Genomic DNA, 15,960 nt, shown 5'->3' with positions numbered 1-15,960 from the left:
TTGGGGCAACGAGAAGACAAATAGTGACACCTGATGGCAAATCTATAAAATTGCAACACTCTCTCCCATAGATCACCCAACCCTCGAACCTCGGCACTTTGTTGATGAGAGGGTGGTCAACGAACATCAGCAAGACTACATGTTTCTGGACTGCATCAAGTTCATAAATGAGGTGGGACAATAAAACTCTTGGCATTTTCACAAGCATACATACATTTGACCAAAATAACACCTTAGTAGCTATCAATATTTTCTACAATCTGTCAAATTGAGAATGTGCTTATTGTGTGATATTTGAATCTAGCATTTATTCAGTAATGGTATTTAAGGGATACTTTTACACCTCATTGCAGAAACTCAACTCATGTCATGCTTGAAGTTCAGGGTTTTTTTGTGTGCTAAATGCTCTTCAATACTTCATTCATTTTTACAGTGCTCATGAAAACATCATTCAGACTTCAGAGTATGCCCACTTTACACCGCAATAATCATTATTACAAAATACGTATGTTTTAATGCAGATGTGTTTTGTTATACAGTGTTAAAGGGACATTGATTGGACATCATTTCCAATGTCCAAATTTTGTTTGCGGGGTGATTTGTGATGATTTCTTAATTAGCCGAATGATTTGTACCCATGTACTTTTTTCTCATTGTGCTAATTCATTTAAAGTGTATGCAGTTCTAATTGACATACTTGTAGATAAGCTTTTGGTTATAGTGTCCATATGTAGACATAAGACTGCTCGTACACACACACACACACACTCAGACCAAAAAAAAAGGGAACATTTCAAAGACTAAAAAGAGCATAAACTCCAAACAAAACAGTGTAATTTTAATCATTTTAATGCAGCATTTAGTTGCGGAAACAGGGTGACAAATGTGCATTGGACATTCCAGTAGTGGCTTGAATGTTGCTTGCTACAAAAAAAAAGAAAAATATTTTAAATTCTTTAAATTAAGTATGCTCGCATTGTACACATTTTCAGTAAAATCAAAGCTCAACTGATAAAACATATTAGTATGAAGATTGCAAATGCACAGCAATCTAATGACGCTGGCTACCGGTGCACGCCCAGCCTGCTTTGAGAACCAATCCGCTTAGCCCAGCAAATGCGTCAACGAAAGCTAGCCATGGGCCTTTTTTTTTCTCTCACAAGCACAGTTGGTGAGTAAAAGCCACTCTGTTTCAAATGGGGATCATAACACGTGGAGGTCTCTTATTAGTTAAGGTTATTGTGTGGTTCAGTTATGCCATTTAACTTTGTATCTACATTGTTTTATTTCTATTCCATCACTGCTTCACTCCATTGACTTATTTTAACATTTAGAATCACAATATATATCATCTGGATCATGTAGCTTTTGCAAATACATTATATGGAATTAGCTATGAAGCAAATCCAGGAAAAAGGAGACAGGGGTTTATTCAGGGGAAAGCAGATGGATTATTTTGGTAATGTGCCAGTGCAGGAACTGTACGCTTTGTTTTTGTTTTTGGGAGGAAAAGGAGGGGAGGGAAGTAGAGGGGAGGGGTGTTGGGAGACCATGCTACATCCTTTTCCTCCTTCCCACTCAGACACACTGCCTCCTTCCCTCATTCTCCTCCTTCCCGTTTGACCTGTTCCGCCCTCCTCACAGTTCTGAAAGGGGGCTGCTGTGTCAAAGTGGTCTCCATGTTACGCTTACTACCTTTCATAGATTAATCCATACATCACAGATGGACTTCCAGGACACAGTTTGAAATGTGCCTTTTATTTTACACTTGTCCAACTGTCCCGCTTTCAATGTTTGAGGTAACTGTGTCAGGAACAAACAAAAAAATATATACCGGTATGTCCTTCAAACAAGTGACTGCCTAATTGACTAAGGTACTGCCTTGATTTGCTGATATTATTGATTCTGGGAGGGAAGTCCTTGACCCACCCACTGGGCCTAAACAAGCCAAACCCCTTTTCTCAATATGAGCTCAACTGAACCCAGCAAGTTAGCTCCACAACGGGAACACTTTATTCTACTCTAATATCATACTCTTGTTAGCTACCATAAAAGTGTGTGTGTGGGGGGGGAGGGGGGAGATGTTAAACTAATAGAAATATGGCTGCATATTTTCATCATTGATACAGTAATTTCATAATAATTCGTCAAATTGAGTTAACATTTATTAAAAATGATTATGTACTTAATTATGTATTCTGTACTGTAAAAAAATTAGTGATATTGATTTAAGTTGAGGTCATTTTTCTGCCACTAGATGGCATAATTGCATTTGTAAGACGGTGACAGCTCAGTGCATTTTTCTCTTCATATTAAGAGCTATCTAATCTTGAACATGTAACTTGTGAAATTCTGCACATTATTAAAATTGTAAAATACCACTTACCCCAGTCTCCACAAATATATGCATTATCATTAAATGTATTACTGCTCAATTTTGACGTGCACGTGTCTGCTGAGTTGCGACTGGAATTCCCCCAGTATAGACTTTCCAAGTAATTGTCATAAGTCATTAATCGCACATTGTGCTGCTATTATAACATTGCTCTCATGAGTTATAAAATTGTTTTTTGAAACTTTGGAGGCATATTTCAGTTAAATATGTTAAACTGAAGTATATGTTATTGTTTAAACTGTATGACTTGACAGGAGAATATTATTAAAATTACCTTTTGAAAAATCATCCCATTCTGACCCAATCGTATGCCTCTTTTTTTTTATTGCTATTTTTAAACTTCTCACGCCGAGATAAGAATAACCTAATGGAGACTGTTGTGACAGAAAGTGTGACTGGAGCCTGTCAATCATTGCTGTGCATGTTTATCAAAAAAAAAGGAAAAAAATAAGTAATTGGACAGCTCTGGAAACAAATCAAGGGTAAACATATGGAATACTTGTGTCCTACATGGACAGCTGCACCGCTGGGCTTGGAAAACACACTGCCAACCTCACTGTTCTCACAGGGTCGTCAGGTATCGTCATCACATCTCTTAATTTGAGTTGATTGTGCATTCCCCAAATAACAGCATGAAACTGGTAACATGTAGTGTTTGCAACTTTACAACATGAATTTGCCATGCTACAAACGTAGCAGTCATAGCTGACGTCGGCTTGTATACACTGCATGTTTTACGTACAGTGCAGGTCGCTTGCACATTTGTGAGGGGCGTGACTAGGCTACTTTCATATCTCGTTAGCAGCTTGAAAAGTTCAAATTCACCTTCATACTAAAATATGGCAGCCTGCATTTTAATGCCTGTACATTCACAGTACCGCATCTCCTCACTCATGGCTGTCTACCTTGCTGCTACCTGAATATATTTTATAAAACATGTTTTTCTTTGTGATTGCAATTTTTGCTTTCTCAAATCAGAGTTGAAATGTTATTCATATTCATGCAAACATCAAATTATTCCCACCTTTCTTTTTCAACATTTTATGTAGTAAATCTTTTTAACATTCCTTGATTGGTTCAGTGTTACCAATAAAACCCCACAAGTTCATTCATGCATGGGAAATCAAGGCCTAAGAATCTTAAAATAATTTCTTTGTTTTATCTTATCAGGACATTGGTTTTATAATCATCTGTCGGCTGTACAAGTGATTGATTATTTAATTATTTTAGTCATTTAAAAAGCACTGAAAAGTTTCAATGTTAGGCTGATCGGCCAAAGGCTTTTGCACAGTACTGTATGAATTAACTTGTATGATTAACATTTGGATGGTGGACAATGCATTTGTAGTTGCCTAACATATAATATTTAGAAGACATTTATGATACCGTGTTTTTGTCAGTGGTTCCCCTTATTGGCAGAAGCACATCTCGAGTTCCCAAACGTGTCTTTTTACAAACACTTTGAGTTGCACACAAAAGTTTTTTTGTTTTTTTTTCTTTATGTACTATTTTTGATATAAGAGCAATCTTATGTGCAAGTGGATGGATCTATAACCCAATCACAGATACCAGAAACAGCCGCATTTTATAAATAAATGTGGAAGTAGGTCTCATGTCGACATGAACTTTTGCCAAATAAGTAAATAAGGCACTAAACAGTCAACTAAAGAATTAGAAAAGAAACTCACACTATTTAAAAACAACAAAAACTTGAATCAGAATGTTATGGAATCCCTTTGTTATTGTGGAAGAAGACTATTTTTCAATGGAGGAGCTGTAGTCCTAATAAGCAATAATAGTTTTTTTTTAATGTTTTATATTTTCTTTTATATTTGTTTATAGTGCATTTTTACTTAGTTCTACATTGCCTCATTTTATTTTATTTTTACCACATCCTGCTTAAAAAAAACTAACTTGGTTTAGGGGCTAGAACAGATTAATTGCATTCCATTCATGTCAATGAGAAACATTACCTTGATTTATGAACTTTTGAGGTCATAAATGGACTCCGGGAACCAGCTAAGTTCGTAACTTGAGGCTGCACAGTAATAGTTAATATTACTTCAGGTTAAAAATATAATTTGAATGTCCAGTACTAAAATCACTGTCCAAGAATTTAACTTTACCTCAACTAGTTTTTGTTTATTGTTGTTTTTGTGTTAAATCCCCGTCTTTGTATGTGGAAGAGGGAGAAATTGCCTCACATGTGGTTCTATCACATTTTGTTCAATGTTAGCATGTCTACTGAACTATATTCCTGTTTTGTTTCACATGTGGGTACTTCAACACAACGCAAATTCAGTTTTTAATTCACACACAAGGATGCAGTGTATGTGTGTGCGTGCATGCATCAGCCTAAACATGAGTCACTTCCTTCCCCACATGCTGCTGTGAATCACTCCTTCCTCCAGGGAATATGGGCTGTCTCCACCCCCCTTTCCTCCCTCTTCCATGCCCCTCCCCCCTTGTGTTCTCATGCGAGGCCATGGAAAGTCTCGAGAGCGGTGGGGGTGGAATGGAAAAAGGAGGGGGTTGTTAGATGGATGCCCCAGGGTCTGGGTTTGGGTTCCTTTGCTCTCGGGAAAAGATATTTGGAAAATAGCATATAACTTCATTCATAAATTCACTTTTTTTCATGTTTATTGAGATTTTGATTTTTACTGAAATTACCTTTCTCTTTTACGTACCTAAATGCTCCTGGTTCCCACCCTCACAGCATATTTTTAAAAGTCCCAGTTTAGTTGGACAATTAACAGGTTCTCATCATGTATTTGTGATGTAGTGAGGAATAAGCGGTTTGGAAAATGGATGGATAGTTGAGGGCCTTAGACTGAAGTATATATATGTAACCAGCTTGTCTGTACATGTCCGTGCTTGAAAGTCAAGTTCCTTTATTGGTAGCTGTGTTGGAGCTGAGCCTGCAATTCTGCTTACCAGAATATCTGTGCAAAGATATCAAAGTGTACTACTTGTACTTTGTTGTGTGTCAATTGTAAAACAAAAATAATTCATTACTTAAAATTGTATATTCTGTACATCATTTCAGACCGTCATTACTGAGGAAAGTACAAAGACCTGATTTTTATTTTCAAGTCGTACACATGAGTTTACATACTTAGATATAAGTGCAGTTTACAACTAATCCATGTTTCTTATTCATTACTAATTGTTAAACAGTTAAATTGTCAGTCACGTTTCCATTAACTCATTCACTCCCAGCCCTTTTCACTGAAGCAACCCACTTCACTCCCGGCTGTTTTACTGGATTTTGACTGATTTTGCAAGGCCCACAGAATATTGTGTTCTATTGCTACCAAAAAAAAAGATCTTTCATCAGGAAAAAAGAAGTATATTTGTTTCTGTTTTGCAGCAATTGGCATTAGAATATAGCTAAGTTTCATCATTATTAACATTCCTGTTGAAAACACTGGCAAAAATATCTTGTTGCAACATGGCCTGGCTGATATCTTATACTCCGCTGCCACCTGACCGTTTTTTGTTATAACTACCATTGCTTTAAGCAACCTCTTCATGTCAGAAGCTGTATCAAAGCCTTCTGTATGCTCTAGCATAAAAAAACAAAAATGTATAAATATGTTTTGGGAAGTGAAGGACAAAGTATTAAAATTATGCATATGTTTTTTGAATGAGTTAAGTGTATTCCTTTTTGGAAACTGAACATATCAACCTCAATGACTACATACTGTCATTATTCAGGTTAAGGTCAAAATTCCAGTTTTTGAACGATTCAGAATAACCTGTTTACATGTGTGAGTGGACAGAGGAATTCCGTACATGGTTAGGTGATCGACTCCGGTCTAAACTGCGACGCGCGGACTTGGACTTAGACTTGACTTTATTGATCCCTTTGGGGGACAGCACAATGACGCAAGTTGACGCCGTTTCCGCTTCTCATTTTCTACCGTCAATAAGAGATATTGTCATATCACTCACCACCGTACTAGTAAAGTAGTCAGTTTCCTCCTTGCTCCAAAAGTGTATTGTTGCACTGGGTCAAACTTCCGCCATTTTTGTTTATCTCTGCCTGTATATTTCTCTTGTGGATAGTGCATGGGACAGCCGCGCATACAAGTACTTTATGTACTCAAAAGACCAAGATTCCTTGCAAACACAGCATGCGCAGAAGAGGAAACCAATGCCTCTCGTTCAATCGAGTTATTTCGACCGCGTTGATATCAACAAGTTTTTGGGTTAAAAAAGGGGTCTTTCTCTGGTTTTTGAAAACCTGAATAACAGCATATTTGGGTTTTTGAGCTTGTTTTCATGGCCTTTCAAAACCCAGTCTTGTGAATTTTGACACAAGCATTGTCTTTCTGTGGACCCTAATATTAACACACAACTAGTTTGCTCACATACTGGATTAAAACTAGTAATAGTTTAGGGAGCAAAATTCTAATCTTTTTTTTTTCTTTTTTGCACAAGTGTTTACCCGTTAGCTGGTAAATGGGTACAGGGAGGGGCACCTCTGAAATCATATACCCTCAGATTGAAATTAGGCTTCTTTCTAATGTGTCTGAAAAAATGTATTCAATATCTGCCTATGTACCCTTCGTCGTAAATGGACAGAGCAGATAGATATACACCGTCAATGTGAGCCAGATTTCATCGAAATATGGTAATCGGTGCTGCCTAAACAATACAAATAAGTAACTGTTGCCAAGCCAAACTACAAAAAAAGCGTCATACATATAAATATTATGTAAATTTTCTGCAATTGGCCACCTTTTAGATGTTTTAAATGCCTAGTACAATTAAAGTCAGTCATATGAAGAAGGTGGCAAATTGTTGTCTAATTGGTACTAAAAAGACAGTAGTTGATTGAAATTCCTTCAGTTCTTTAAATCTCATCTTTTCATTCAGTTAAGGAGGTGACGTCTAGTTTTACTATTACTATTGTGCCACATTTTCTCCAGCTTATGACTGTCTTCATAGTGTTCCATAGTGTATGTAATTCCTTGGAAATTATTTTGTACCAGTCTACTGAGTGATATCTTTGAGCAATGAGATCTCTGATCATGTGGAAACTCTGTCCTCTCCTGTTAATCAATCTTTGGTGGACATTTTAAGCTCAACCAATTAGAGGGATAAACATATCTGAACCTATCAGAGGACAGGAAAATGCCGACATCAGTCATAGTATTGATTAGGGTGCTGTGGTGAATCTAAAATATGAGTGGTTAAAAAGAGAAACAGCAATTTCAACTGTGTGTGTGATCGACGCTAGCACTTGGGATTCTGAAGGCCTTGGGCAACTAATATTTGCATGGCAACACATTGAAGCTGTGATTGGACAAAAAAAAAACACAAAAAAACTACAAATGGCTAGAAGCTGCGAAGCCAAGACACATGTCGTGAAATGAAGACAATAATTCTGATAGTGTATAAGCCACCAGAGAAGTTCTTGAAGGTCTTGACAGCACGGCACTGGTCACATTAATAGTGGAAAAACTTTTGAAATTATTTTATTATAGCGTTATTTCATATCACTAACAACTAGCATATGAAACAGGGGTGTGTGGCCTTTTTTATAGCCACTAAATGTATTTTGTATTATGATTTGAAGGAGTGGTAGTTTAGTGGTACACATTTTGCTGCCTGTTATGAGGCCAGTGCAGTTTTGTATCCCGGCAAATTTCTCCTCACGGATGGGAGATGACCACTCTATAATGCAGTGTAGCAGAGCCATACCTGCAGTGTTTTATATTTTGTCTTCCATCTTTTATTGAATTTTCTAGATGAAGACAGGTCCTTTTGCTGAACACTCCAACCAGCTGTGGAACATCAGTGCTGTTCCTTCCTGGTCCAAAGTCAACCAGGGTCTGATTAGAATGTACAAAGCTGAGGTGAGTTTACTCATTTTACTCTCTAATTCTCCCTTATATCAAGGATCTTAAAGATAATTGCCCTTTGTATTAAATGACTCCATCATGCTTCATTGAAATGTTATCTAAGTTTTGTCGTACAATTTACTCATCCCAGTCACACCGATGAGAACAGAATACACCTGCCCCCCTTGGTGGAAACATGGCCTAGGGCTAACCCATGCTTTGTTGAACAGGGCACAGCACCAATAGTTAGGCACATATTTGGCTTTTCTTTGGTCAACATGGACAATTCTCATTTCCATACATACAGAACATGAAAAAAATACTGTTGATACCATGTATGATGTCACACTTAGAATCGTGTTTTGTTATGTTCCAAAATCTAACATAGTGAACTAAATTGTATAGTTTGCTGGAAACATAGACAAGGGTGAGATCAGAATTCTTACTGGAATAAGTTTCCTTGAGATTACCTCAAAGGAAGGTTTTGAATTAGCCACACGCACATCGGAGATGTGCGTCTCTGAACGAGCAGTTCTGCTAATTTCCAGGTCACTTTTCTTAGCATGTCGAATTTTCCAGTCCAGAGTGTGCTCACATTCTGTTAACTTTGACTTGCTGTTCCTGGTAGCTGTCTACTCCCTGCTGCACTCTGCTCTCCTGTCTGCTTCCCCCTCCTTCCTGGTTTCACCCACAGCATACATGCCTTGCTCTCTTAAAGGAGCCACCCTTCTCCTTCAACACTATTTAGCCTCATGTGGATACTGAATAATGTGTTTGTAGTTGGTTTACATTTGCACAGTTTAAAGACTTTTTATTAACATAATTTTCCGAATATACTGTCCCAGGTTGTTGCAATGCTGTTTGCCATTGAGGATTTAGCTAGACCATGGGTCTTCAAGCCCGGTCCTCAAGAGCTCCTATCCAGCTTGTTTTCCATTTCTCTCTTCTCCAACACACCTGAATCAAGTAATCCGGATTATGATCAGGCCTCGCAAAGCTTGCTGTTGATCTGATTATTTGATTCAGGTGTGTTGGAGGAGGAAAACATGGAAAACAGGCTAGAAAGGGGCTCTCAAGAACTGGACTTGGAGACCTCTGAGCTCGACACAGTCCATTGATTGGTCAACATTGTCAATTCAGTAATGTAATGGGAAAAAAACAAAAATACCTATGGGGGAAAAAAACTTCTCCATTCATTTCATTAACATGCTCCAATGATGTGACCTTATTGGATAATTAACGGAGCTATGTATTTTTTGTGGGGGGTGGTAAAAAATTTAAATATCGCAAAATTGAAACTGTAGGGATGTGATGACTTTATCCGTAACCTCATATGTCATCGTGTCCCTTTGGACATACATGAGTTGTTCGCTACAGCATGACAACTAACATGACAACGTTGGCAGCCAGTTCTGCCGCGTCTTCATCCTCAAAAGAGGATTTAGTGCCTAAAATGAGAGCTACCTTTGTAGTGTGGAGGTTGTTTGGTTACAAGAGGTCAGGATATGATGCAAAATACAATTGTTTACAAATTATGCAGGAATACTGTTACCTTTAAAGTTGAGGAGGAACATACTAGAGCTTTATGACACAGCCAAATTTGTGCAGGCTAAAGACACCTGAGGAGGACATGAAAACAGCTTGTTTTGTTCGGCATAAACGTGAACAACCGAGCATTGCTGAAGCACTTGTTATTAGACACACTCCTTATGACAAAAAAAAAGCAGACCCTGGTTAGATAATACCTGTACTATAATACACGATTCTAAGTGGTCACATATTGTTTGGCCAAGATAAACAATGTGCGATTGTTATTTTCCCGTGACCGGCAACTCTCCTCCTAATTGATGTGACTTTGGGATGCTAACCGCTAAGCTAAGTGCTCTTGAGGCGTGTCCATCATATCTTGCTCCTCTGATTGACCAATCAGAGACATTCACGGCAAAATAACCACTGCCTAAACGATCCCAGGGAAAAACATTTTTCAACAACACATTTGCTTGCGATGTGCAAAGCATGACAACACAAACTGGCTGATAGCATTTCATCTGTGTGTTTTTTTTGCCTCTACATCACGAAGATCAATCACACAGGAGAAAATAATGGACGTTCTTGACTCGTGCAATTTGTAAGAGCACAAACAGTTATGGGGGCCACTAACTTCTCAAGGCTTGTGTTTTCTTTGTATTTATTCATATCGTCAAAAATATCACCGCAAATGTCCTTGAAGTATCTTGATATAATTTTTAAGCCATATAGGCCACCCCTATTTTTCTTAACTTTGCGTTCCCGGTTCTCCGTCCTGTGGGTAAGTATTGATAGGGTTCGGTAGGGTTGACCAGGATTTTGAGGGCTTGTAACAGGCGGGATACTGACTGCCACAAGCAGTGTGAAGTTTAGCACCCAAGACTCGCTTCCAATACCCCTTTGTGTTACTGACGTTACCACGCATCTAATTATTTTAATCAGGCAAGCCGCAACTGCTATGTGAACAGGCAAATAAATCCCGGCTCTACTTTGATGCGCTAATTAACTGGGCATTTGGTGTGAAAGTGGCTACTTTTAATTGAGATTTATTGTCAGCGGTGGAGATGTATTTGTCTGCAATATCTCAATGTCTACCTATTTTTAGTCAGCAAATTAAAAAAAAAACATTTGGCTTCTGGTTTTGGATTCATTTTAATTTTGGACGTTTTCTGCCTAAAACAGAAAGAATGGTCATGTAAATTGTCATTGTACTGTAGTTGGGGATATTGCATCGTCTTATGATGTTTCATGAGAAGTATTTGTAATCCTTCTTTCTTGTTGAAAATTCTCAGGTCTCAGTAAATTTAGTTTAGTCTCATTTTGAAGTATTTTCTCATGATTTTTTTTTTTTAATGGCATTAGAGAAACTCAAGCCCTTAACCATCTGCAAGCAAGAGAAGAGGCAGGGAAGGGTTAAGAGAGGAATGGAGAGAATGGAATTGTGTGCGTGTGTGTGGGCGGTAGGGGGAGGGGTATGGGGGGGATGTCTAAGCCTTCTCCCGCCTGCATGCCCACATCCTGTGTTTTCCAGAGCAGCCTGCGAGTCTTCCCAAAGAGCTGAGGGGCCAAGCTGTCTGCCTCCCCTCCCCCTTCTCCACTGCCATTCCCTTCATTAAATCCACCCCTCCCTCTTTCCCGACCTTCCTCCAAGCCTGGAGCAACCATCAGCAGACTCGCATTCCTCACTCCCTTTGCTGGCCCCACACAAGGTTTCGGGCTGAGTTTTACTCGGCCTGGGGAAAGCAGGATCCAGTGCTTCTTCGGTCTGATAGGGGCTAATGTTTCCAAAGACATGAAATGACACATTTGGATGGAGATAGTTTGAAGCTTTGGATTCATTTGTGAGCTCTGATCTCTTCATCTCAAAGGCCCACTCCACAGCTTGAGAAATTGTACCTCTTTTCCCCATTTGGCTGTATCTTTCTGAAACTTCAAGTGGATCCAGCATACACGAACAAAAAAACTTCAGAAAATAGTTTAAACATTATCACGGTAAAATGTTCATGTTTGTTGTCTTTGAACGTTTTATATATATATATATATAAATGAAACATTTATTAATTATTTTTTTTATAAAAAAAAAAAAATCTGTTTTATATTACTCATCAATCACTCTGATTGCCGTACATCGTAAGTAGTAAGTAATAGTGACTATCGCCGCCGATGGTAGGGAGGTTCTCACATGTGGTGTGACTTGCCGACGTCACAGGTGGTTGGCATTGGACACATTTGGCTGATGTCGGCTTTGTGTATCGAGGCCTTTAACCAAGCATTACCGGGTGAGTTAATTGAGGGGGAAAAAAAGCAACATATCTAATGCGTCCAATTGTCAATGTCCGTTGATTGAAGTGGAGTTAACCGTGCTAGTTTTACTCGTGTAGTCTTTCACTGTGTGAAATTGGATCATTGGCCAGTTAAGAACTTTATTTGCCACTACATTTATTATTTGATTTTGTAGATTGTATTTTTTTTTCTGAAATACACATTTTTCATAATGCATTGCCGAGATATGGTACCAGAGTTCAAAATGAATCAACTTGGGCTCGAACTTGGGTGTAAACAAATGAGATTGTTTTGTCCCTAGTACCTTTTACATGTGATGAGATAATAATAACTTACATTCAGAAAAAAACAATGAAGAGTATGAATGCCTTGCCAATAGTTGGCAATATCACTTTCTGTAAGGAAACACCAATTGCTTGTTCTCCAAGGGCTTATCCAAAAGTAAGCAAAATGTATTTTCCGCTGGCCACAGTAGTGGTGCCATAAATACACACTGCTGCTGGTGTGGAGTGTTATCAAATTCAGGCCCATCTTACACAATACGGTACAAATTGTGATGTGTTGATCCCATGTATACTCAACTATTTTTAGGAGTGCAAACTTTTAAAAACATGTCTCAATTTTTTAATCGCTATTGCGAACTTTGAAAGCTACAAACCTGAGAGCTCTAAATCAGAGGATATGTGCAAAACATCACATTCATTCATGAAGGTTGGAGCACAGTGCTGTTGTGTGCGCGTGCATGTCAAATGCTAAAAATAAAATAAATAAATAAGCTTGATAACGCTTCTCCACCAAGTATGCGTTTACTTTTACCAGTGGAGACACATTAACTGCCATTACTCAAATTCTCTCTATGCTGATGCTGAGAGGGAGTGGACTATTAAAAATACACTTATGGATAAGACTGGGAGGATAAGCACTTTCTGTGTACTGTACTTCCTACTGTACTGTATTACTGTACTTCCTTCAGGCACGGTATGCAAATGAACCAGGCTGTTTATGCCACTATATGTAAATGGAGAGTGTTTTGATATCTGTAAACATCTGTAAACACACAAAGAAACAAAACCGTTTTGATCATACAAGGTCATTTAGTGGAAGTGAAAACTCTTGATTTAGTTTTGGTGTTCCCCCATTTTCAGTCTCTAAAATGTCTTATAATAATAATGCATCAGATTTATATATCGCTTTTCTAGACACTCAAAGACACTTTACAATGGAATGTATACATTATTCATGCACTCACACATTCACACTCTGGTGGTGGTAAGCTACTTAAGTAGCCACAGCTGCCTCGGGGCAGGCTGACGGAAGCGTGGTTGCCAGTGTGCGCCTACGGCCCCTCCGTCTACCACCAAATATTTGCACCATTCATACACCAGTGTGAGTAGCACTGGAGGCACCGTGTGTGAAGTGCCCTGCCCAAGGATACGACATATGACTTGGGGAGAGCGAGGATCGTACAGCCGAACTTCTGTTTACTGAACGATCGTCTCTACACCCTGAGTCACAGCCGCCACAATTGTTTTCCTTAAAAGGACAGGGCTGGACTGGCCATCTGGCATACATTGTAGCGCAGTTGCCCGGTGGGCCGGCATCCTTTGGGGACAATACGGTGCTATTTGATTATTATTTTCCTCCATTTTAACCCCAAGAGAATAGCCTACAATTTAGAAGGCGCAGCCCATTAATGCATTGAGAGTTCTGTGGGCTAGTCTAAGTCAAAATGCCAGGGCCTATTTCATTTTTTTGTGTGCCAAACCAGCCCTGCTTGTAAACAAATAGCTAAATCATTCTGTGTTTTTATTAGAAAATGTAGGTAATTAACAGGGCACAACCGACAGTCGAGTACTACAGTGGAATTAGTGAAACCAGACCTCTAGTAGGCTTGAAACCAATTAAGAAGTCAACTGACTTGTAAATTGTTCCCTTTTAAGGATAACAATTAACTTCAAAATGATCAAACTCTTGCATTTTGGTTTACTGTTAAAAATTGTTCGTTTGGGAAATGGATTTTGGACAGGTTTTATTTTTGACTGAGCACAGAGAACTTAAAAGATTGCATCTAAAACCAAAACTATTGTCACCTCTTCTCACACACTGAACCAAGCAAATGCCACAAGATCTGTTTGTAGACGTGCTGCTCAATCATATTTTCCAAAGTCAAGTTTGTAGTGTGAGTTTGAAATATATACATATATCAAAATACGTCAAGTGGAGATAAAGGACTTTCAATGCACCATGGCAGAAGGTTACATTTTGAATGTCGGATCAGTCATATTGCCCACAATATTACTCACCATGTATATGAGCTCACAATGAGTTTTGCACATACAGTGACTCAATAGTTGTTTGCTCCTATAGAGCATGGACTCTTATACGCAGTCCAAACAGTACAAGTTAAGCGGTAGCCACTCGCATTGTTTCACCTGGAACTACACCAAACGAACAAAATGAAAAGGTGATTTTTGACCCTGTTTGGTCGCCAGGGCAACTCGTTCACATGATTTGATTGTCACCGTTTTTACACCGGATGCCCTCTCTGACACAGCCCACCCATTCATATATGGGCGAGGGATAAAAGGGTTATTGTTTGGAATAAAAACTGAACCAATAGCATAATTTTAACAGTTTGGAAAATTTAGCTGACACACTGTATAAAATTACCATAAAGTATACTTGTTTTTCTTTTTTTTCTGGTAACGTCTCAATTTGCAACCGTTTTTTTTTTAGTGTTTGGAGAAGTTCCCTGTGATCCAGCACTTCAAATTTGGTAGCCTGCTGTCGATCCAGCCATCAAACCCTTGACACTCCTGGATCAAACCAAGCAACATGATGGAACGACCACAATCCCAGCACATCAGATCAACCATTTTCCCAATGTCAAACATCTTGTCATGGATTTACAGCACTGCAGATCTGGACACAAACGCCATTCTCCCAAATGTGGTCACGATGGCTTGTTGGACCTCACATTGAAATGCAACTTGAGTGTTCGAAGCACATGTTGACAGCTCCAACTTTCACATGCATCAGCATCTACACACGCTATAACTTCTTTCTGAAATTAAAACTTTACTTGTTCGTTCTCGTCGTGTTCCAGGCTTTCCAAATTGTAAGAAAAAGGGCGTGTGGGCCTTCACTGGTGCACTCCCAACCACATCCAGATGTCTGAGTCAACAGCAATGGATTTTGCTTGCATTCATGCAAGCGCTGCCATTTTGTGGTGTGAGCGCCCAAGTTGTGTATTAGGTGTGAATATGTTGAAACCGTCCATCTGTTGTGGATTTGTTATTTTCTGATCATATTTCTATTCTTGTTATCGTATTTATATCCTGGATAAACTTTGGATCAAACTCTGTTTTAGAGGGGATGTTTTTTAAATGAATTCTTGAGTTGCCTCCAGATTTGCTTACTTTGGAGCAGGTAATGACAGCGAAAAGGTAGTCATTAATTCGCATATGTAATATAAACATTTTTGTTATTTTTATTATATTGCTTTCAAAGCCAAATGTTAATATCTTTCCCATTGTATGTTTTTTTCCCCTTTATTTTCCCATTCATCTTAACATTTAAGGCACAATAAGTACCGTAATAAATAAGGAGGCACAATCATTTTTTGTTTGTCAGATTATTTGAATAGGGTAAAGATTAGTACATAAAACCTGGGCTGAGGAAACTGGTCTGTCTATAATGTTGTCATCTCACCTTTAAGTCTGTTTCTCCCCCCGGATTACTTATGCCTGATCAAGTTATGTTGCTCATATTCCAAAGTTTTTCAATCACTTCATCTTGTCTGTTTAAAATGTTAAAGAGCGAACATATGCAAGACCATGTGTTTGCTTCTTGTGCTTATTTTTGCATTAATTTGTCCTGACCTAATAAACCTTTGTGTGCACCTTC

General features: G+C 38.6%; 1 protein-coding gene across 2 annotated transcripts in view; it reads left to right on the top strand.

Annotated features, from left to right (window-relative positions):
• Positions 1–15,960, top strand: part of ptpa (protein phosphatase 2 phosphatase activator) — a 26,306-nt gene extending 10,346 nt beyond the window's left edge. For both annotated transcript variants that reach the window (XM_077542289.1, XM_077542288.1), the window contains exons 8-10: positions 72–172; positions 8,152–8,259; positions 14,791–15,960. In XM_077542289.1, the coding sequence (XP_077398415.1) occupies positions 72–172; positions 8,152–8,259; positions 14,791–14,865 (284 nt within the window). In that variant the 3' untranslated portion in view covers positions 14,866–15,960. The remainder of the gene's footprint in view (positions 1–71; positions 173–8,151; positions 8,260–14,790) is intronic.

This window comes from Vanacampus margaritifer, chromosome 14, assembly GCF_051991255.1.
Source record: "Vanacampus margaritifer isolate UIUO_Vmar chromosome 14, RoL_Vmar_1.0, whole genome shotgun sequence".
Lineage (NCBI taxonomy): Eukaryota > Metazoa > Chordata > Actinopteri > Syngnathiformes > Syngnathidae > Vanacampus > Vanacampus margaritifer.
The sequence above is the reverse complement of the archived record's forward strand: the minus strand, read 5'-3'. Positions and strand labels throughout refer to the sequence as shown.